This window comes from Pseudopodoces humilis, chromosome 3 (genome assembly GCF_049639895.1).
Source record: "Pseudopodoces humilis isolate 2021_Gansu_Grassland_sample_001 chromosome 3, ASM4963989v1, whole genome shotgun sequence".
Lineage (NCBI taxonomy): Eukaryota > Metazoa > Chordata > Aves > Passeriformes > Paridae > Pseudopodoces > Pseudopodoces humilis.
The window spans coordinates 30,249,490-30,273,393 of NC_142202.1; the positions used below are offsets into that span (position 1 = coordinate 30,249,490).

At 32.9% G+C, this 23,904-nt stretch overlaps 1 protein-coding gene across 1 annotated transcript in view; it reads right to left on the bottom strand.

Annotated features, from left to right (window-relative positions):
* DNAH8 (dynein axonemal heavy chain 8) overlaps nucleotides 1-23,904 on the bottom strand; it is a 126,046-nt gene that overhangs the window by 42,258 nt on the left and 59,884 nt on the right. Inside the window, exons 45-62 of the mRNA XM_088052644.1 lie at nucleotides 23,573-23,760; nucleotides 22,639-22,725; nucleotides 22,433-22,540; nucleotides 21,517-21,651; nucleotides 20,728-20,889; nucleotides 19,000-19,246; nucleotides 16,868-17,109; nucleotides 16,645-16,785; nucleotides 13,172-13,409; nucleotides 11,959-12,101; nucleotides 11,257-11,391; nucleotides 9,002-9,124; nucleotides 7,804-8,017; nucleotides 7,149-7,258; nucleotides 6,239-6,402; nucleotides 3,051-3,243; nucleotides 2,496-2,618; nucleotides 1-131 (exon numbers count right to left, since the gene is read on the bottom strand). Of these exons, the coding sequence (XP_087908770.1) occupies nucleotides 1-131; nucleotides 2,496-2,618; nucleotides 3,051-3,243; nucleotides 6,239-6,402; nucleotides 7,149-7,258; nucleotides 7,804-8,017; nucleotides 9,002-9,124; nucleotides 11,257-11,391; nucleotides 11,959-12,101; nucleotides 13,172-13,409; nucleotides 16,645-16,785; nucleotides 16,868-17,109; nucleotides 19,000-19,246; nucleotides 20,728-20,889; nucleotides 21,517-21,651; nucleotides 22,433-22,540; nucleotides 22,639-22,725; nucleotides 23,573-23,760 (2,884 nt within the window). The remainder of the gene's footprint in view (nucleotides 132-2,495; nucleotides 2,619-3,050; nucleotides 3,244-6,238; nucleotides 6,403-7,148; nucleotides 7,259-7,803; nucleotides 8,018-9,001; nucleotides 9,125-11,256; nucleotides 11,392-11,958; nucleotides 12,102-13,171; nucleotides 13,410-16,644; nucleotides 16,786-16,867; nucleotides 17,110-18,999; nucleotides 19,247-20,727; nucleotides 20,890-21,516; nucleotides 21,652-22,432; nucleotides 22,541-22,638; nucleotides 22,726-23,572; nucleotides 23,761-23,904) is intronic.

Consider the following 23,904-nt stretch of genomic DNA (forward strand, 5'->3'; position numbering starts at 1 on the left):
CTGGTTAAAGTGATCTGAAATATTTTATAGCCAGCAATGAAGGAGGCTAACTTTGAAAGGCTTTGTTTTCCGGAACCACCAACTCCAACAAGTAAAGCATTTCCATATGCTGTCCGAATAATTCGGGAAATCTGTAGAGGAAATAATAAAGAAAAATATCAGTAATAAACTTAAATATTAGCTAGAAAAATTAAAGATCTAATATGCTTTATACTTAATTTACTATAATACAATGTAAAAATTATTAAAAGGATACTTGCAGAAAATTTTTCCTCCAAAGAATACTTGTAAATTCTTCAGAAATTTTGAATGACTAATGAAGAAGCTGCATATAAGAATATAGGATGGATCATCTACACATAGTTAATGTGTACATGAAAGGGGACATTTTGAGCTCTAGTTTATTTTGAAGACATCATCCTGAATGTGTTTAAAAATATTAATAAAAAGCTTTAGCTAAAAAAACATACTACATTCTTAATTTTAGTAGTCTGAAAGACTGAAACTATGCTTTAATGTGTTGGGGATTAGGTGTCCTTCTTTCAGTTCTGGCTCACCTGTGGAATTTTTACCCATTAGTTGTGGGGAAAACCCCTGACTGCTGGTACTTGATGGGTACTTGAGAAACACAGAGTTCGGCTGGGCACAGCGGGGAAGAGGGGCTGTAAGAAGGGAAGGGTGGGGACAATTTTGCTGGCTTCTTCAGCTTCAGAGAAGGACACTTGGCTGAGAGCTGTTGCTGCGGAGAGAAGAGAATTCGCCATCACCCAGACGGAGCTGCTGCTGCTTCTTCTCCTTCTCCCCTCTTCATTGGTGGCCTCGCACGCCGGGACGTGTGGCAGTGCCAGCCACCGCCACGGAGCTGCTAATTCACTTAATCCATCGGGCCGGGATCTCTGCTCATTCCTGACGTTCCAGCCGTCTGTTCCTCAGAGCGCTGCAGGAGCACCGGGACTGACTGCCCGAGGGGGTTTGTGAAGCAAAATCTCTCCTCCATCCTTTCCCGTCTCGGCCGAGAAGGCTGTCACGGGGTCCTTGGTTCTGTTTTGTTGTTAATGCTGTAGTTATTGTTGTTTGTGTGCCTCATTATACATACCAGTAAAGAACTGTTATTCGTATTCCCAGATCTCTCTCTGAGAGCCCTTGATTTCAAAATTATAATAATTCGGAGGGAGGGGGGGGTCCATGTTTCCATTCCAAAGGAGGCTCCTGCCCTCCCTAGCAGACACCTTTCTTCCAAAACTGAGACATGATGTAATCTTCTAGTCTATCTACTTTCAACATTTATTTTGTGATAGTTTTCTTACCAAGTCTTCAGACTTAAAAGTTAAATTACAAATTTACTATTCTATTGCTTTTTGACACATCTTCTTTGGGTTTATGATACATTAGTGCACTATTACTTTTAAGATTCTGCATTTTATTTTGGTCCGCATGTAAATTATGCACAAAATGCAGAAGATTGGCATCTACATCAAGTCTTTGAAATATATTAATTTTTTTCTTTTATAAAATTTTTGCTTACTGAACTTTTCCTTCTGAGCCTATTCAGATATATTAAAGAAGTCTAAATATGAAATTATGTGGGTGCCTAGATTTATTGTCACTTCAGGTAGAAAGGAGTCCTGGTGTCACTAATTTCGTATCAAGGATATTCTGTCTAAAACTTGCCAATGAAAATGGAGTGTCAGAGGCTTTCAAGGTCTTCTGAAATTCATCTAGCATCATGTGAACCATATTTACAAAGATATTTATTTATTTTTGTTTTAATGCAAAGCAAACAAACATTTACTTTGAGGTCAACTAGAGATGAACAAAACACCTTCTGTTTTTGTTTCACTGCAACTTCTGTGTGTCTTTCAGTAATCAGATCATGAAGCCAAAGCAATTCCTGAGACAACACTACTTAAACCTGAGACATAAACCTCATACTTTGCCTTTATTTCACCCCCAGGAATCAGATTTTGATTTCAGATTAATTCTTTTCTTATATATTCCTTTCTGAGTAGGAAAACAAATGATTGTTAGTTGAGACCTACACACTACCATAAACTCTACCCTACACATTGATTCTATTGCAACCCTAATTTGTATTTCCTTTCATGTCTCTCATTCAATCAGATTCTACCTCAAGTTGTTTTTGTCTCGTCAGGTACAGACACATTTGAAGTGTTCTCTGAATTCTAAATGATTAAAAAATAATTTTATACAGACAATATAAATGACTTTACTTATGGTCTCACCTTTCCCATTGAGGAAAATCTTCATCTGTCTGAATACATAGAAGTTTAAACAGATACTTGAATAAGGAACTTATTATAAAACATGCAAACAGGTAAAATGACTGTAGCTCTTTCCTAGTTCTCAAAAATGACCATGCAAAGATGGCAAAGCAGTTTGGGGTTAAGAATAGCTTTTCACTATGTGCTAATAATAGCTTGTCCAAATAAAGAACACTGTTATAACAAACAAATAAAAAAGTAGCAATAACAAACCTTAATAAGATGTGTCATTGCATCCTTAAAAAACACCAAATCAAGAAACGACCCTCTAATATTTTCATTGTATTGTGACTGATATGCCCGCAACTTGTTACAAAGGAATTCATAGCTTGGAATCTGAAAAAAAAATCAAAATAAATAGATCTGTAACAACACTAGTAGGGCACTTCAGAATTTTAAAGCTTCCCTGATATTTTAATGCAAACTTCGGTCTTATGTGCTGGCCACATGTAATGATATTATCTTGCTAATTCACCATAATTATTGTAGCTGTGTTTAAGCAGAAATTTTTTGCTATGATTGGAAGAAAAAAAAGAAGCAAGGAGAACAGGAAAAAATAGACCACATTTATATGTCATTATTAAGTCTTATCAACAAATCAACATATGATTTATTGCATGCTAACCAGGAAAATCTAGATGTATTTTCACACAAAATGTGGTAGCTATTCAACAAAATTTTCTGTATTGTATGAGTTCAGCAATATAAAACACCTAATAATTAAAGAAAAACTTTGGTGCCTAGTATTTGATGTGTAAAATGAAATACCTCCTCATAAATTTTTGGTGCTTGAAGCTCAACATCTTCTGCTTCTTCACCAGTTGCTTCAGGCTCATCCCGTAAAAAATCTACAAAATATGGTTCAGCTTGGAGAACTTCACTTAAATCTGCCTCCACATATTCCTCAATTGTTTTATCAATAGTTTGTTCAAACCAGACTGTATCTTCAGGTGTATTAAACCTGAAAACCATAAATCAGTAAATTTTAAAAAATATTTCTAGTTATTCTCTAGAGAGAAAATAGGTATCTAAATACTAAGAAAAGAACTAAATCAAAAAAATAACTTGCAACATTTTAAAGAAAAATACATATTAGACAATACGTACTACACTGTAGTCACAGAAATGGATTAGGCAACATTCACAAAAATCAAGTGCTTCCATACTATAAAGTACAATAGTCAGTGACATGAAATATAAACCAAAATGATTTTATTTTCCAACTTTCACCACGAATGAGACAATGAAGACCATGTAATTTTTCAGTTAAAAAAGGATGAGAAAGGGTGAATGCTTTCCCAAATAACCATGGCTAAGTGAGCCTTATCATCTTTCAGCTTGCAGTAAAACAACATATTTTATGGTATCATAATACTGCCTATGAAGCTGCAATTGGACAAGGAATAGGGAAAGGAAGGTAGCATATGCCACTACAACCTGAAACCATTCTCAATCCCTCACACAAAAATCCATAATTAGCAGAGAGGAATACACATTTGGGTTGAGGCGACTAATAAAGTCTGGAAACATATACTAGTGACAACATTTCATTGTGTAAAAAACTTCATCTGCTTCCCTTGACAGATTCAATCTAATTTTAATACAGATCAGACCTTTGACTACTCTGCTTATGATTATTGGTAAAGCAATGAAGAATGATACTTAGGAGTAACTGGCAAACATAAAAGACAAGAACTACCTCATCCACAGAAAAAGTTAAGTCAAACTGTAAATGTTGAAGTACAGAAAAAAGTAATTTCTGTATATTTACTTATTTTTCTTTTCAGTGATACAACTGAGAGGAATGTAGAACAATGTGAAGAAGCCCAGTGCTGCGAGTTTTCAAATAAGACAAGCTAAATTGAAGAACTGTTATAGAGACAGCGTAGATATTCATTACATCACTATTGCTAGAGGTCTTTAGTAATGACATTATAATATTAACCACTAGGAAATTTAAAATCAGCATGGAAACAGGGAATGCATGACTAAATTCTCTCTTCCTCTATCTAAGATATAACGTATCTGTACATATACATATCCTCTATGCATTTTTAAATTTACCACAACAAATTAAGAACATATATGAACACATCAGTAAATGCCAATAATATTGCTCCCAACTTTAAAGGAGAAAATAATACACTGTGTGATTCTGTATGATACTTTTGCCTTAGTAGGGAGTATCCTAGCTTTAAATTAAAATTAAACATTTTCCCCTGTCTCATATCAACAGCACTCTGCTGCATATAAAAATGTATAGACATAAATTTTAGCAAATACGTAAGTTTGTATAATATAGGATAGTTCAGACAGCTAGAAATATCAGCACTGCTAATATTTTGTGGTGGATGGGCTTTCTCTGATCATGGAGAAATAACTACTTAAGTCAGCAGAAAAGTCTGGCCTTTATTTTTATATTCTTGACAGCTGATGGATAAGATTTACTTTTACATTTCCTGCATGCATTTCCTGAGTTCAGCTTATGTATTTTAGGAGACTAGAGAAAGTGAGTGAGATTATGGTTCATACAGGATATTGAAACTGGGGATAACAAAAATCTTCCTTGGCTCTTAAGTTTGTTAAGGCACCTTCTGAGGAAGAGATGGGCTCTGCCATCTGACTCAGAGCTCTCATGGCAGGGATGATAGACAAAACATTTTGACAATGGTATTTTTTTTTTGTTTGTTTGGAATAGTTTCTAACATTTACATGAAATAAAGGGCAGTTGTTTTATCCACCAGTTTCGGCAGTGTGAAATTCATCTCTAAGTTTTATATATCTTGGGTTTTTTTTCTGTTTCAACTAATATATGCTGAAGTCCACATATCAGCATATACTTAGGAGGATATCACTTTGTCCATCTTGTATTTTAAAAAACAGAGATGGAACTTCTTATATTTCTTCTATACCTCTTTACACTGACAAGATAATTGAATAACATGATTAAGGTTGACCCTGCTAGAATCATTCTGCATTTGTCTCACCTGCTACCATGCCAAATCATCTTCACCAGACTGCATTTATGTAGTCAGTATCTTAAAATAGATAAATTCCATTTTAAGGTTTGCAGCTATGTTGAATACAGAAAACATTCTGGTCATGGCAGGTCGTACCTTATCACTTTTCAATTCAAAACTTTTAGGTGTAACTAGAAGCAAAAACACTCTAAAATGCCTTCTTCTGTCCATGACAAAATATTTGTCATTCCTTTTACTTCGTGATAGCTTAATAAAATCAATGAAGTGTAAGAAAATAGACATAACTGTTTTAAAGAGTTAATGTTTAAATTTAATACTGTAAGTCTAAAATATTACTTTATAAAAATCATACATCCTATTCCTCAGGGCATCAGAGTAAGAAAAAAATTGTATTAATTATAACTTCTTACAGTAGTAGTGGGTATATGTCATGTTTTTAGTGGCAGCTGTAGTGCTACATCTAGAATTTCACAAGAAATTGAAACACAATGAACAATAAAATAATACTGGTCTCCAAGATATACAGGTCATAGCTATATCTGTTTTATGAATATTTTGAAAGAGATTTATAGGAAATGGTCCAATTTTTAGTCATAAGCATGAAATCCCATTTTATTTTTATCTGTGTGGAGAGCAAAGCAATTTTAAATTATCTTATGTGGATAATCTAGGACATCATAAGGTTCTCTTTTATACAGTGGAATCAGCTGAGTGCGACCAAAGGGGAAAAAAAAATGTAGGTTAAATATATAATATGTAGATATTTTGATGTTTTCCATTCAGTTACTGGGTTAATCTATCAGTACTTACCATGATATTTGAATAATACCCTAATGCAGACTATATGTAAAATAAGATAAAATTTTTCAAATTGGCCTAATAAGATTTATAATATTTAGAAATTTTACAGATGTATGAACATAAATTAAATAAATGGCTAAACGTACTAAATATAAAATGCTATAGTTATCATACCTGTCTGCAATTACTCTGGTACATTCATGTTTAAAAAGTCTTAAGATAACAGTGCTGGTGTTGCATTCTTCTGCCTTTATAGCTAACATTCCTTGCCAAATTCTAGAAAGGTCTCGAAGGTTGAAGATATAGTGGAATTTGGATGGTGTGGGTAACATCCTTGCCTAAAGAAAAATATTGTTAGTATTCAAGATCAGTAATACCAAGAAAAAAATCAATAATAATAAAATCTATAACTATATAATTAATGACTTTATCATTAATAAATACACTAATCACAATTAAGAAATATCATAATTAACTAATAATAATTAATTCATTATTAATATTTTAACAAGAACTTTATAATTAAACTCACTTGATAATTAATAAATTATCAATATGTAATTAATAATTGTCATTAATAATTCATGTATAAGACATACAAGTAACAAAAATACTAATTCTCAAACATAATACTGAGGGACAACTCTTTACAAGAAGACACCAAGAGTGTCAAATTATTTGAAAGCAGGATCTCTCACTAAATGTAGAACACCAAGACTTACATATAATTTTTTCATGTGTTGCTCTGGTTTTATACATTAAAAATTATAATTTGTAAAGAATTTCACTCATTCTGTAGCTATGGAGATCAAAGCTTTGGGTAACATGAATTAACTTATAAGAATGAATGGACTGATATTTCAAAACTTATATTTTTCAGATTTAATCTCTAAAACAATGTAGCCCATCCTCTGTTTTTTTAAATCTTTATTTTTCTTTTCCTATTTTTGAGAGGGTGGGGTGTTTGGATTTGTTGCTTTTTTTCTGTTTGGGTTTTTCTTATAGATATGATCTTAGGGAATAGTTACCTAAACTAAACTAATAGTCACTCTATTCAGAGATAAAATTTTCCTTGAATTTATACCTTTGTCCGTTGCCACAATATTCTTCCTGTTGAGACCAATTTTTCCACCATATTACATACTTCAGTGTTGAATTCTCTACAGGGATGAAAGTATCCAGTGGCAATAATACCTGAAAATACAAGATGCAATAAACAATCTCAGTTTGTAGGATATAATAAGGTAGGTCATGAGCAAGACAAATAGGTGTTTATTTAAAACATTACTTGGTAAAACATAATTTAAAATTACAGATGAAATTATTTTTCTCTGTTGTCTATGGCTTTTCTGAATCAGTATAGAAACATTGGGCAGTAAATGAGGGGTTTCTACCATATCCTGTATTGACAGTTACCAGAACTGAGAAATTTAGCAACAGAGAGCATTTCAGACAGTTCAGAGGTGGAATGTTAACCTACACAGAAATAGCAGTGCTCACAGTCTTCCAGGAAATGTAATTACTTTCTTAGTATTTGTGTGTCCAAAATAAGAAATACAACCTTTTGAAGAGTTTCATTTCTCTTCCACAGCACTATTTTTGCTGTACCACAGGTTCAGTTTTTGTACTGGAAGAACTCTGAATTTGCATGATGAAAGTGAGAAAGAAATCATACTTTTATAAATTTTAAGTCCATTACAAAGAGAAATAAATTGTACTAAAGCAAGAGAAAAAAGTACCAAAAATTTTGTCGATGGATGTGTTGGATGGCAATGTACAATTGAATACACAAAACTGTCTTTTTAAACGCTGGGGAATATCGTTACGGCCTCCTCCAGGATGTATCATTGCTGCTATTATTTGTACATCTACAATTGTAAGGAAGTCTCCAGGTCTATCTAAGCTGTACATTCCTCTCATTTCCATCATCTGACGGACAATTTCATTTGTTATCTGCAAATTTATGTAAGTTGTACAAATTAGAAATTTATGCAAGTAAAGAAGAAAAATACACCATGATAACTTCTTTTTGTAACTCTACTAATCCATAGAGAAATATTGTTACCTTAATCTAAAAACAGATTAAACTGCCTTCCTTAGTCACATGGAAGATCTTGGTTTATGAGATTTCAAATGGCAGGAAAATTGTTTCAGAGCTCTACTGCTATATAATATCAAGAAAATGTGCTTGTATTCTTTTGAAATAAACAAAATTAAAGAAATTAAATCGGGGAAAAATTATTTTGTTCCTTATTTTGTTGCTGGAAATTCAGCTACAGATGTTCCAGCTATGTTTTTCAGCTCACTCTTGGGTCTCCTTTGAAGCAAAACAACTGATTATTTTATGCTTCTTTTGGAAAGATTATTCATTCTTCATTCCACTCTACAGCCACAGAATTTGCCCCATAGCAAGTGCTCCAAAGATATTCAGCAAGCTTTATATATGTGCTCACATACCCCACCAAAACCAACATGACATGCAGCATGTCACTAATCACAAACCACTATCCAATCAAAAATATTTGAGCCATGTCTTGGGGCCATAATGCAAGACCTAGTGGAGGCCTTGAATTTTTCATATCCTTTATTTCTCTCTCCAAGGTATTGGTCTTTCTCTTGGCAGAACTTTTTTAATTGGTGCTCTCAGATTAATGTCAATCTTGAAATTGATAATACACTACCTTAGTACAGTGCTAATTTTTGTTTAGTCTTAAAAAAATAAGGAAGTGGAGGTTGTGTAAAATATGGCATCGTTATATTACTTGTCTAAAAATCTAGTGCTCTCCTTTTTTGTGTGTGTCAGTGTACCAAAATTATAAAGCATTTCCAATAATTAACAGTTAATTAAAATATTTAAGAAATCCACTGATTCCCATGTATACATATAAAAAAAGCACAACAATTTTCAAATAAGTAGTAAATATTGAAAATGTTTACCTGATCTCCCCATTCATTGATAAATGGCATATTGATATCATCAATAAAAATAGTCATCTTTCTGCCCCCAGGAGGTCCATAAGTACTTCCAACACGTTTGTCCACATAACTCTCTATTGTCCTCTAAAAAGGTAAAGTTAGTTCTCATTTTATATCTAAAGCAAAGGTATTTAAAAGACATTGTTGAATGTCTGCTACAGCACTCAGCCAATGATTCCCTCTTTTTGTTAGTAGTTTCATCCTTAATTATAGCATTAAGGAACCCATTTCCCAAGGAACACAACTCCTGTCCTGCAACCAACCTCTGGCTATCAGAGGTTTTTAAAAAGTTTCCAAACTTTGAAATTATTATTTCATTATCAGTATTGTCATTTCCCAAACTAATATCACTTGTTTAATATTTGCAATACAACTGCGGAGTACATGGAGGCAACTTAGATTCCTTTAACTATGATTTATTTCCCAAGTGCCTTGTGAGGGATGTAATGCAAAATTTTAATATTTTGGTGGCAAGAAAGAGGATGCAATAGAAAAGTAAGATTGATATATAACTGAAAAGTTTCTTCGAAGTTCTACAGCTCTACAGTCTTTCTAAAGATACCTAAATAATAACAGAAAAAAACACCTTACAAGATGGTACCAGATGTTTTCCTTTGATAAGTAATGTTTTCTCCAAAAAACACAAATGTCACCCTATATGAATAGCATGTGCTGTCATAAAGATAAAAGTATTAATAGTATTTTTGAAACAGAAAATAGACACATCTTTTGTCCAATGTTTTTGTCCCATTTTTACAACAGGGTATTGATAAGTATTTTAAGATACAGGCCTACAGAGAATATGTGGTTAAGGTGAAAAAGAGAAACTGGTAAGTGATTACATAAGAAATCAATGACTTTGTACCATGTCTAATGAATCCAAAATCACACAACCTTTCAAATAGCCTCAGAATGGTGACTCAAAATTAAAAAAAAAAACAAACCAAAAACCTGAACAATCTTGAATATAACTCTTTCAAGTGATTAGAAGCATTTCACCTGGTTTGTTGCTACATCTCTCCATTGGAAACCAGCAGAGTGAACTATGTCTTGAGCTAACTCGCTGCTAAGGGAGTCCCTCCTCTGAGGTGCTGCAGGACTGCAGCAGAAAAAAGACACACTATGGTTCTCTCACACACCTTCTGTACCAGAGACGAGCTAGTCGCGAATTTGTTTCCAAGAATGTTCTAAGGACCCATAATATGCTTAGTAAAGGACATTTGGACAGAGATACTGACTGTTCAACAAGCCTTGCATGCCTGAAAGTATGGCTGCCTTGTTCTGTCTCATTTTAATACAAACCATGACCAGAGTTCTTACACATAAGAATACCCACTGAGAAAAACTCAGCAGCCATTCTGTGACAGTGGATTTTTTTTTTTTTAAATAGGTGTATATTCCATTAATTTTTACTATTTTCTTACTAACATTTACATTAGGTTCTTCAAAAAGATGCCAGATTTTGGAATATTCTACAGATAGATTTTTCAATCAAGAAATATTCCAAAATTAATTCTTTTTCCTACCAGAGGCTCATCATCATAAATTCATTGCATTGAATTGGTAATAAAGCAAATTTAACTTACAGAATCACATCCTAGCAACTTAGTAATATCAAATCATACCAGCATTATAACAGCATTATTAAACATCCTTTCAGTCACTTGAAAAAACTATATACAGCATATTTTTCTATTTATATGGATTTTTACCAAGTTACATGGGAATGAGAAATTTCTACAAAGTTGTCATGCTAGAGGTCTTTAAAGATTGAATTTCTGATGCTGTAGTTACTCCTGAACTGAAGAAAAATAAAATTACCTAAAGGTTGAAATCTGTTCTTTATTTAACAAAAATATACTATACTAACTATACTATAAAAACTATATTAACACTATATACTAAAGAATCAGAAAAACCCAATGTATAATCAAAAAGCTAAAAAGAAAAATCAAAGGTCTTTAGCAAAAAATAAGAAGAAGATTCTTAGAATTCCGTAACAAAACCACACAGCAATCATGAATATAGATATCTCTATGTGAGTGGCTATATTTTACTCTGATCTGGAAAAATTATTTTAATAGAATTTTCTGAAATATTGAAGTGACTTAGACAAAAATGGTCCTTTAAAATTGAATTCAAAATCAGAATTAAGTACCCTTTATATACTTAGCAACGAAATGGTAGGCAAGATTTTTTAAAAACTGTATTTTTACCTGAAACATAAATGGTTCTGTGGCAGATGAAAAGTTTAGACTTTTTGACAAATGCTCTTCTGGGTCATATCTCTTCATATATCCCTTAATCATGACTGTCTTTGCAGTCCCCTGTTCTCCTATGAGCAAAACAGCCTGTAACAGATATTTAAACCACATAAATAATATCAAAACTTATGTTTATATATGCATAACAGACTTATTTTTGAGAAAATAATAGTTTTTATGTCTATTTTTAAATGCAGCATTTTTTGATAGGATTTTCATGTCTTCATATGCACTGAGACCATATGTGGTTTTGTGTTTTTCATCCCACACAGATTCTCCAAGAAATTTCTTTGCAAAGGGAAAGGAAGAAACAAGAATGTGCTAGAGGCTTTTGTTCCAATTGCCAAACTTCTTCCAGTTTCTGACACATCAGCTGCAACAGTCTCTTTTAGTGGCTGATCCTAAGAAGACTTTCTGTAAATTCATTTATGTTTTAAAGTTTTGTTCATGCACAAAAATAATTACAGAGGATCCATGTTAAGAAAATAAAAATAAAACAATATAATGATGCGCCTAGGAAGCAACGACTAGAGACAATGACTGATGATGATGATTGATGAAGAACAATTGTAACATCTAGTTACTTTTAAGTAGTTTTCTATTTAGTTTATATATAAATGAAATATATACTAAAATATGTAATCTTGTACTTACTTTCTTTTGTTTTGCAATTGTGTTTATCAAAAACTGAGTTCTGGTATTATCAACATTAGGAACCAGAATAGATGCATAGTCTGGGACATGATCTGTTGGATAAACAAATTCCTGAACTCTTTTACTCCAGTGCTCCCAGGCACCTGAAATTACAAAAAAACCCCAAATAAACAAACAAACAACAACAAAAAACAAAAAAACCAAACCAAACCAAAAAAATTCTGATCATGTTCAATACATTCAATATTTCATTAATACAATAATTTAAAAATAAATAGATCTTATGGGTAGAATACTACAAAGTATAAAACACGATAAATTTTCTCAAATCTGTCTAAAATGCACCTAACAAAAGACACTCTTAGTAATGATCTAAGTAATTATTCTATAATTATTATTTATTTATTATTATTAATTATTTAATTAATTATAATTAGTAATTATTCCATGAGTAATTGGTCTATAATCCTACTAAATGTAGACATACTTATTAAACTTATATATACTTATCTAAATAAAAACCCCAAAGAATGTTTACCTAGAAACTAATTCTGACACTGCTGGTGACAAAATTACAGAACATGACAATATGGATTGCATATGTGTACACTAAATCAATGCTGCTGGCAAAAAAACAATTGGATCTGTATACGAGAAAAATTAATTTCTTCAGAAGAGAACATACTCTCTATCATAACAGTAAGGTTTCTGTGACAATGGTTGTGTGTGCTAGTTAAACTAAAAAACTTGTTCTAGAAAATAGCACACTATTCAAAATATCAAGAATCAAAATATCTCATTATTCTTATAATTCTATAATCTTTCAGATTTATGACCGGTTATTAGATGTGAATAATAATTATTAAGCAAAATTAAAATCAGATTTTATTCCTTTAACAAAAACTACCAGATGTAAGAAAATTAAACATAAAATAATATTAAGCTAGACTAAAGTAGCCTAAGCATAAATTATCCACAAACTGTAGGCTGGCAAAGTTAATAGAAAAGTAATTTGTAAGAAGTAAATTAAAAAGAAATAATAAAATGTTAGCAAAGAACACTCTATCTCTTGTCTCTGACTTCTCACATTCACAGATGTGCTGGTACTACACTGTCAAAAAACCTCAACTCATAGGGCTGTATAATAAGGACTAAAGCAGTAACAGAGCTATAAAATGACAGTTTAAAAAACAATATTGGTTCTTTTTCTTACCGTGATCACTAACATAAAACTCATACATCGTTTGATTGCTGCCACAAGGGATTTTTGGTAAGTCTAATTTATTATCATGAGCTCTAATGAAGGCTTCAAGTTTATCTCGACTGTCCAGCTCCAGAAGGGCACCTAAACTCCACATTATTGCAAAGTTGAACAATTTATGCAGAAGATTTGTAGCTGATACACCACGTTCTTCCTTCAATGGAATCAAGCCCTCCAGAAGATTAATGGACTGAAAATATTTTAAAATATGCATTTAGAAAATATTATATAATATTTTTTAATTTACCTATATATGCATACACATGTGTTATTTATATGTATTCAAATTTAGATCAATACAGATTACAAAAAATCCAAACAAAAAATTCAGAAGAAGAAAACAAATAAAATTTATTAAAGATAGCTATATAAAACTAAACAAAGTTTTCAAAATTACTTAGGCAATTTGATCATCAATTATCCTTTTAAATTATGCCTACAAAATAAATGTCATTTATGAGCTAGGGTAACAGATTTTTAAGGGACTTTATAATATTCAGAATAGGTGAAGCCTAGCCATTTCTTTCCATTTTTAAGCATGGAAGAATTTTCAGCATCTCTCTGATGTATTTATCTCAATTATGGTACAATTCATGTATCTATTACATTAACTTTTATTTTTTCAGTTTTAAAAAATAGATTAAATTATTCTATTATGTGATTGCTTCACTCTGTTTCCAAGGAACTAGAGTCCAGATTCTAGAAAAATAGTAACTTGTTATCTACAATTCTGTAGTGTTGCTTATGAATTCGGATGTTTGACTGTCTTAGGTTGTACTCACCTTCTATGCAAGGCAGTGCACAGCATACTGTTTCAAAATACATCTTTTTAACAGTGAAAGAGATTTTCAGTCAGCTCTTGGCATTAGTAATCTTTATGCTGTCTTGCATCTCATACTTGGAGTGGGAAGTAATACAGTAACACATACTTCTAATACTTGCCCAGCATCTCATTTGCAACAGTGGCCAAAAGTGGAGAAGAGTAAAAGAAAAAAATCTCTCTTGGCTTGTGGTGGTGCTGGGGTACTACTTCCCGTTGGTACCCTCTCTGGCTTGTGACTTTCTGAACAATACACACTTTTTCTGCTTTTATAATTCCATGTGGTTTTTTTCCACCCTGAAAGAGTGGTCTTGAGCCTACATAAACTTTTATTGTCTATTACAACCTTTGGCAAGATGTCCCATAGGTCTGCTACTCATGGCATTGAACAGTTTGTTTTCTTCCTGTGTGAACTCCTTCACACTTACCTTCACTGAATTTCATTTGCCATTTTATTACCTATTTATTCAGTCTCATAAAGTCTGTCTACAGTTCTTCATGGTTAGTTGTTTTGTCCTTAACACCCTGAATAATCCAGTATTGTCAATAAATGTCTTCACCTAAAACTTTTCCAAATTGTTTATGAACATTTTGAACAGCACTGATCCCAGCAAAGGTGCTGCAGGGTGAATGATAACCTCTGTCCTTCCTAAAAGCTGATAATCCAGTCACATTTCCTATCTTTCAATACATTATTTTATCTAGAAATTAAACTCCTATCTTCTGCTATGTCTATTTGGCATCCTGGTAAAGAACAATGTCAAACACGTTTGATCCTTCATGCAGACTGTATCAATCAGATCTCCTTTAGCTACAAGTTTACTGACTTCTCCAATAGGCTCGTAAAGCAGGATAAATTTAAAGAAAAGACTGGTGTTGAATATCCTGAGGTAAATGGCATTTGTCTACCTAATGAGGTGGGCTAGAGGATGCATAAAGAGTTAGAAAGTCAGTGGAAATTACAGGGAGGAAAGCAAAGGTGAGATCATATTTATATTAAACCATTATAAAGCTACTATACATGAATAGGCAACTTAAACTGTGAATGCCAACAAATGGCACATAATCAGGTACATGTACATGTTTGGATGAACATCAAAAAGTGAGCTTTGGAACTAAAATACAAGTCTACCAGATGCAACTTTTTTGTTTTGGTTGTAATTTTTGAAAATGCATGAACTAAACAGAAGCAGCAACTCCTGAATTCTACAATTGCTAAAGAGACATAAGACCCAACAAATCAGGAGGTTGATAAGGTACAGGGTTTCTGCACAGAGACCATTTTACAGCAAAGCCGGGATTTTAATGTACAGGTAGGGTAAAAATCTCTGGTCACTGGCTCTTAGATAACACAATCAGGGAGGCCTGGTAAGAGTAATTTAATTTGCCACAGATGTAACAGAAACTTACTAGTGATTTTCATTGACACAAAGAAACAAATACAGCTTAAATCAAGAAAATATTTCCCTGATCAAGCAGCATAAATAGAGCACTGACTTGCTGACACTTCCTAACAAGTGCTAATCAAAAATAACAGAAACTTTTGATCACAGGAAAAATCTTCTATGAAGACAAGCTTAATTAGTCAGAGGTTTCACAGATAAGAAATACAGAAGAAAAACAATAACTCTCTCAAAAATGTTGTCCATTGCACATCATAAAGTGGTTAGTTCATTTGTTTCTGCTTGTGGACTTTAATTCTAAAAATACTCTAATTGTATTTGATACTGCACAGTTAAGCTCTCCAGCATTTACTGTGGCTATTGGTTTGCAGTAAAATACTTCACAGTCTAGAAAATCTGAAACTCACCCTCTAATGAACAGCAAAAAGATATTGGGTGCAAATTCGGTAATCTAACATTAAACTGGAGTGCTATCTAGAACATTATCTTATCTAGACTCTTTTCAGGGGCACCACTAAATTTTTTATGAGTGTGTCAAAATAAAAGGTAGATTACATTGACAAATGGAAAGTCTGGAAACTTAGAAACTGCAGATGACAACAGACTCATAAACTAATCAGCTGGAGATATGCAGTAAAGGACTGTCAGTCTTGCAAAATCAGCCAAACACATATTTATATTATTTATAAATCACTGATATAGTTTGGACTCCACTCAAGGTAGAATTCCAACTGATAAGAAAGGAGAGGCAAAAATTACTATATTCACCTTGAAAGAGCTGATGGGAAGAATTGCACCTATCACATCTGAAGATTAAAAGATAAATAAAATTTTTCTCCTCTCTCTCTGCTGACACTGCTAGTAGAGATACAGTGACCCTTACCACAATATTTAGGTATTAAAAGAACCAAAATGAATCCACTAGCTTATTAAACATACACTTCTGGAAATTTACTGAAGCCTGCAAATCCCAATCATTAGAAGTCTATCCTCGGTATGAAGTAATACAGAGAAGAAAAATTTTCTTTTGTACATCTTCACACTTCCTCTTATATTGGCCAAGAAACTGATTTTGAGCTTTTCTTTGACAGGAGACAATATTTTCAAATTAAATTTTACGGCTATCAAATGTTCTCCTTGCTATTTCTTCATTTTTACTATTGTCAGTCAATTCATACAGACTCATACAGTATCTGTTTTACCTGCATAATGTAGTTACATTCCAGAAGCTCCATTTTGGGGTTAAGGTTTAGTTTCATATATGTATATGCTGGTTCAAAGATTCTGTCATATAAACTTTGCAAAAGTTCAGCTTCTTGAGAAGTACGTTTTTTCAGCCATGCCTGAAGAAAAAATCCACAATGATATACTCTATAAAATGTACAGCAAGGTATAATAAGGAGCAGCCAGCAATAATTATCTTACCTGCAATATTGGTCTCCAGCTGAGGACAGAAGAACTGATGAAGACCATACCCATTCGAGAAACTGTTGCTGGAGAGGCATTCTCAATGTTGTGGACCTCAAATAACAGTTTACATGAAGGAGACATAGGAATTCGATCTCCATTTGCAAGAGTGAGGGTCTTGTTATCATCCAAAACTGAATTTAAATTCTCAATCCAGATTGCATCTACAGGACCATCTAAAACCAGAAACACATTTTCACCTGGAAAAATAATCAAAAGAGAAATAGTTAATATCATATTGCTGAAAAAGCAAGAAAATAAGTGTAGAAAATATTATTTAGAACTTAAATGTCATATAAAAATTTATTTCATTTATTGTAATTTCTGCCATCTATATGGATGTTCATTACTGAATAAATTGCATACTCAGTTGTCACCCTGAGAATCAGACCTTTTGATATTGTTTTCATAATTTCTAGCCACTTTCCCAGGAAAGTAACTATAAACATGTTTTTAAACATTCCATTAAAACTATACCTTTGATAGACATCTCTCATGGCCAGTGTAGTTAAGAAAGTAATAACCTGATTATCAAATCCCTAGTTGTTGTCAAAAGCCTATAAATACTGAAAGAGCAAATAAACCTTGTTCTTCTTTCATCTCACTTTGAGCTGCATCTATGTGAATCATTTCATGTCTGACAGTGACAGTTAAGGAAATATTTTTGAAACAATTGGTGGCAAATGACGACACAAATATACCTTTGTACTGTTGAATATTTGTTACCTTGGCTGGCTATCAGAAATTGTGCTATTCTACGCTCCCTCAATAGGACAGAGGGAGAGAATACAGTGAAAATGCTTGTGGGTTGAGATAAAGACCAGGAGATCACTTGTCAGCTGTCATGGGCAAAACAAACAGCTTGGAAAACATTATTTTATTGCAAATTAACACAGATATGGATGATGGGAAGCATCAAGACTGTCGCCTTGAAAATTAAACCTTCTGATCTTGTTTTCATAGTTGTAGCTACTTTCTCAGGAAAGTAACTGTAAACATAGAGGTTTACGCATTCCTTCTAAGAAGCGTCTTTTGATGGATGTTTCACATGACCAGCGTGCTTGGGAAGGTGGTAACTTCATTATCCAATCCCTGGTCATTGTCAAGAATCTGTAAATACTGGAGTCAGGAAATAAAGTCACAGGTTTTTGTTCCAACACTGAAGGTAGTAGCGTGAATCATTTTGTATCCTTTAGTGACACAAAGACAAATACTTAGAAGACCTTCACCCCTCTCCATTTTATTTCTCCAGATTTAACCTCTGTCTTCACAACCTAATCTAACTCTTCCTTCTTCCTCCTCCTGCGCCAACCCTACTCCAGCAGCACAGGGAGGTTGGGGAATTTAGTATATTATTGCTAAAACGAGGGTTCTTTGAGCAACTAAACAAGAGACATTGAATATTCACAGTTAATGAAACTCTCTCAAGATAATGAAACCTAAGCTCACTCCTCTGTTCTTAAAATCTGTTTATTTTTTTTATACTTTGAAATATAAACATAGATGTAAACACCTAAGTTTTGGCAATTAAATTTTAGAATTGTGGCTTCATTTGAAATACAGAAAATTTCTAATAGAGAAAAAAATATGCATTTCCAATGTAAGAAATTCAACTGTCTCTTAAGATAAACATCCTTCTAGGAAGGTTCCCTAGAAGAATTCCCTTTCTTTAATATATTTATTTTTTCAGATAAAGTGAAACATTGTGAAAAGGAATTTCAGTATTCCAATCCTAAAATATTGAAATATAAATATGGGAAATCAATGTATGTAAAACCATGACAATAACATTATTATCAAGATAATGCCATTAGAACAAATTAATCTAATTTATGATTTATCAGCTTCCAAGTAACATATCTACACTGTAGAACTGAAGTGGCAAGAAAAATTTTATTTTTTTTTAATAGTAGTAGATATATTACTGAAATAATAAATCTTAAAACTGGTGTCCTTTTAAGAGGTGTAATCTCATCTCATATGTTCTCTATAGTTTTCCTCAAGAAGAACATTTGTGAATTCAATATGCTTTTTTCAATACATCATTCAAGATACATTTTTATGTTACCAAATGGAAAGCATTTACATACCCTTTTTGGTTTTCAGTGTTTTCCTCCACAGAGTAGAAAAGATTCCATCTGTCCAGTCATTAGTTGCAGCATCTAGTTTTCCAAACATTTGAGGAGCAGTAATAGCTTTGGGGTTCATGCGCATTTCCTTATGAGGTTGGCCACATTCTGTGAGTGCTTTCATTAATACTGTTATGACCATCGTTTTTCCAGACCCACTAGGCCCAAGTGTCATCAATCCATGACGTACCAGATTAGTTTCATATAACTATTAACAAAACCAAAATAAAAGATTTAAAAATAAAAATAAAAATAAATACATACTTTGGAATTTTTGCTTGCACTTAGTAATGGTTAAGATGTATTAGACATTCAAGTTATATGCTCAGGATTGAAATGAGCATGAATTTGCTGAATTTTAGTGTTCTGTGGAAGAGTACACATCTTCAGTTCCTAATCTTTTTAGTGCTAAGCAAGCTTATAGGTTCACAGAACTAAATTTTACCTCAACTTTTTTAAGCAGCTGGAAATAGTTTTGTGAGATTTGAAAAAGGGTCTTCTATATTATTCAAAAGGAAAAATTAATAGTAGCAAAACATTAATGCTACAGAAGTATGATTAATTACTACAGTGCTGAAATACCTAATTATTTGAAACAAACATAGGGACTGAACATTCTTCAGAACTATGTATGGGTCTAGATTCAGGAGAGTTCTCTACTGAATTTTCTATTTGTCTTTTAATACTAGCATTAGGTTTGCTGTGGAAGTGTTGAAACATAAACTTTGAAGAATTTAAGATATTAGAAAAGCTAAAGCCTTAATTAAAATTAATCCTTGCTAAATCTAATTAAAATAGAGAGGCCCTAGAATTAGGAGTTAATAATTAGCTAATAACTAATTTTCTGTCAACATTATGTTTGTTCAGTTGGCCTTGTAATAAGAAACTAAGAATCTTGTAAGGAACTTCAAGAACGTAAGACAATTGCAACCCAGAAACTAATTGGAAACACGAAACTAGGAGCCTGGCCAGGGGTTCATTTGTCACTTTGTATTGAAAAGGTAGAAAGGTCAGAAAGAGGAAGAGATATATTCCTTCCTCCCTTTTGTGACTCCTCCCCATAATAAAGACCACCGACTCATTTCAAGGAACAAACTGTGCATGCTTAATTGCTTTTTCTTAATTAGCACAGGAAGTGGGGAGTGGGTGGTAACTGTGTTATGAATATGTATTTGTATTCAATATCTTGGTAAAAAAGAAGTCTGTATTTGCCTGCCTTCAGGGCCATGTGTATTAAGGGGTGACCCTACACAATGGCCCAGTGCTGCCAATAAACATACACTCTGTAACCCTAAAAGTTTAAAGAGTCTTTGTCTGTCTCAAGTTGGACACTGATACTAGATCATATCCATATTTTGATAAATCCGTGCCAGTCTGCCTATGCAAGTATGAATGAACTTAATGGCAGAAAACAGTGGTAGTCTTCCTGGCTACCAAAATCTTCTAAGATGAAGCATATACTGTTCTTCCTCTGTAAGCTGAATAAAGGCTTGTATCAGTCCAGGATGAAGATCTATAGGCACCACAGTGCAAGTTCCTTGCATTGGTCTTCCTTGGTATGGTGTACACATAACCTTTAGTTTTTCACATATTTGATGTGCAGGTTCTCGGCTAAGACTGTGGTCAAGCCAATAACACATTGTTCTGACTCCTGATTGTGAAGAATGTTTTAGAAAAAAAAAGTTTTACCTGAACAAGCTTAAGATTCCATGGCGGATGGTTAACCAATCCTGCCTCTTCAACCTGATGAGCTACTGCAGCCTGAAGCTCATCATAGGTACTGCTGTCCAACTGCAACCCCGGGAAAAGATCATTGATAAGACTGAGAAACAAAGGCTCATCTTCATCTATCTGAAATAAAAAAAAATATTAAATGTTTAAAGGATGGTTATCCAAAGAGCATTTCCGAATCAAAATTAGTCTCTGTTTTAAAATGAACAAACAGTAATAACATACTTTCTAGATACAGATGCTTACAGACAGCTAACAGGAGAGCTTGCTACAAAAGTAGCATTTTGAAAATATCATCCATAAGCCATGCTAAAGAGAAATTTAGAATTGAAGGAAATTTCCCACTTAGTAGACACTGGGGTCTATTTATAAAACTGATTTGGAAACCACTTGCAATATATATTGGAAAGAACTTCCTATCTGGAAAGAAATCTTTAAAAGTCTGATTTAGTGGATACTCATTATTCAACTTACTTATGGTACAGTGGTCAGTCTGTCCACAAGTCAGGACACTGAAAGTCACATGCAGATGTAAGCCACTATTAATGTATTTGAACCTTTGCATAATTAACACTCTTTATAAGTCTAATAAACTCTCTATGTTGTTCAATGATAACATGAAAGTTATCATGTTTCAAATTTTAGAGAAAAGAATGTTTGAGATTTTTTCTGAACTCATAAAAAAACAATGAAGTATCTATTTGGCTTGCCTCTACCTGGTGCTAAAATATTAAATTAGATTCTTACCAGTTTAGAAAGATTCATATCTCTTAACCCTCTCATGACAATACTTAATTCACCTTCAGTTGGCCTGGCTCTCTTTTGAGCTCCAAGAGTCCTCAGTACTGAAAGGATATTCCTCAGACCAAAGTCATAATGGACCTAGAGAGTGGAAGAAGGCTTATGCATCAGTAACAAGTTCTCTAGATTTATTTCATCCATATATCAAGCCTTACTTGCATATTGTATAGTACAGTTGTCCTGCCTGGAAGAGGTAGCTAAAATAGGAATTGTTGCTGTTGTTTAGGAATTATTCTTTCAAATAAATGAAGAATAATAAAGTTGTTTTCAGGAAGATGTGTATGTGGAATAAGGTTTTTCTTTCCTAATTTAAATTTAATTAATTTCACCATTTATCATGTCATACAGAAAAAATTTTGTATCTCTGAACAGCAGGGTTCTAAAAAGCTAATTGTTCCATTCTAGACCATGTCTTTTCAACTAAGGTATCTTAAAGCACAGACTTCAGAGCAAGGCAGTGCTACGGGGACATGATCATCTTAAATCAAACTAAACATTTCTCCTGTGGTTTCCAGTTTCCAATTTCCAACAATTTACTCTATTTAGGCCTAGATAATTTTTTTACAGAAAAATTATATCACTGGGATAATTTTTGTCAGGCTGACATGTTTTAGCAGAGAAGCTCATGCACATGGAACTAACTAAAAAGCAACATTTTTAACAAAAAAGGTGCATATACAACAACATATTAATGAATTAATGTAGTAATTTAGTAAGAAATTTTATAGAGGTATTTGTTTAAATTACATTTAAAGTATTTCATTATTTTGTAAAAGGCATGGAAGTGATGTTTCAGAAACAATCTGCATAACCCAAAAAGTAGACTTTACTATGTAAATAAAAAGGGAATACATAACATTACCTGCTTAGTGAGCTGCTCCTCACAAAGTTTATAAAGAACAAAGAATTTCTTAGCCAAGACCACATTATCAATAAATCCATAACTTGCAAGTTTAACCCTTATAATTATCTGAAATACAAATATTGTAGAAATTCCATTAGTTTCTCCCAAAGAGAGGTCAGCAAATGAAAATACATTTTTTCCTTCCAGTTCACCAGGAATTATACCTGTCTATCTGGAACCATCATTGCAACAGTTCTAAACTGAATTTTGAGGTTTTCTGGTAGCTCTTGACGCCCAGCATATCCAGGATTCTAAATAAGAAAACATAATGCATCATTATTATTATTAGCAATAGTCCAAATAGCCTCCTTTTTATTGTTCAATAAAAATAAATGCATGTATAAATACTTAGAGCAGTTTGGAGTTAGAAGCCTTGCCTATCAATTATTGCAATTTTAATCTCCCATTAAGTAATCTTGGATTGCCATCTGCCTTGGAATTAAGAAATGTACACTTTAAAATTTCCTGTCCATGAGATTACACGAAATAGTGCTATGAAGCCTCATGAATCCCATGCCAACAAGACAGCATATTCTGAAAGTTATTATTACAGGAGATCAAAGAATTTTTACATATCCATGTAGGTACCCATTAGTTAAGACTTCCGTCCCTGAAAAATATCTTTCTTATATCTCTCTCTTTAAGTGAATGCTCTTTTTCTAGCCCCTCCCTTCAGTATCTTTCTCATTAATACTGTTAAAGTATTAATAGTACTAAACTACTAATATGTTAACATTATTAAAACATTTGTGAATTATTAATGCATTACTATTAACATTATTAAAGATACGTTAGTAAAGTGTATTAGTGTTTCAGTCCTCTCAGTGAGCACAGAAAATTCTGCAAGTTTGGTAAAACTCTTAGTCTGCATGGTGAACAGCAATACAGCAATGAAGGGACATAATTATTAACCCATTCAATAATATTAAAGTCAAAATGAAGGCATGCCATTCATGAACAATCATATAATTTATGTACTGTGCATTTAATCTAATTCTATAGTGACATTATTTTATTAATAAAACCAGTTATTCACTTTGTCACATAACCTCTATGAAGTATAATTTGTCACTTTTTTAAAATTATTACTACACTCACCATAGTTAGGAAAATTCCAAACTCTGGATTTAAATCTACACAGTCTCCATCAGAAAAAATGAACTGCTTTTTTTTTTCTTTTCTTGCTGTTAAAATAATATAGATTTGTTGTGCTGCTACTGACAAGACAGGCAATTCGATTCTATTGAATTCATCGAAACATCCCCAAGATCCAGACTGTGCAAGACCTAAAACAGGGAAAGAAAAAAATGTTATCTCTTGTCTTTCAAGTATATTTGAGTATCTGGACTAAATTACTTTTCCTGCAAGTAATTAAGTCATATTAGTTTTATTTATTGCCCTGTGGTCAAGGAAACCCAGAGAAAGAAAAA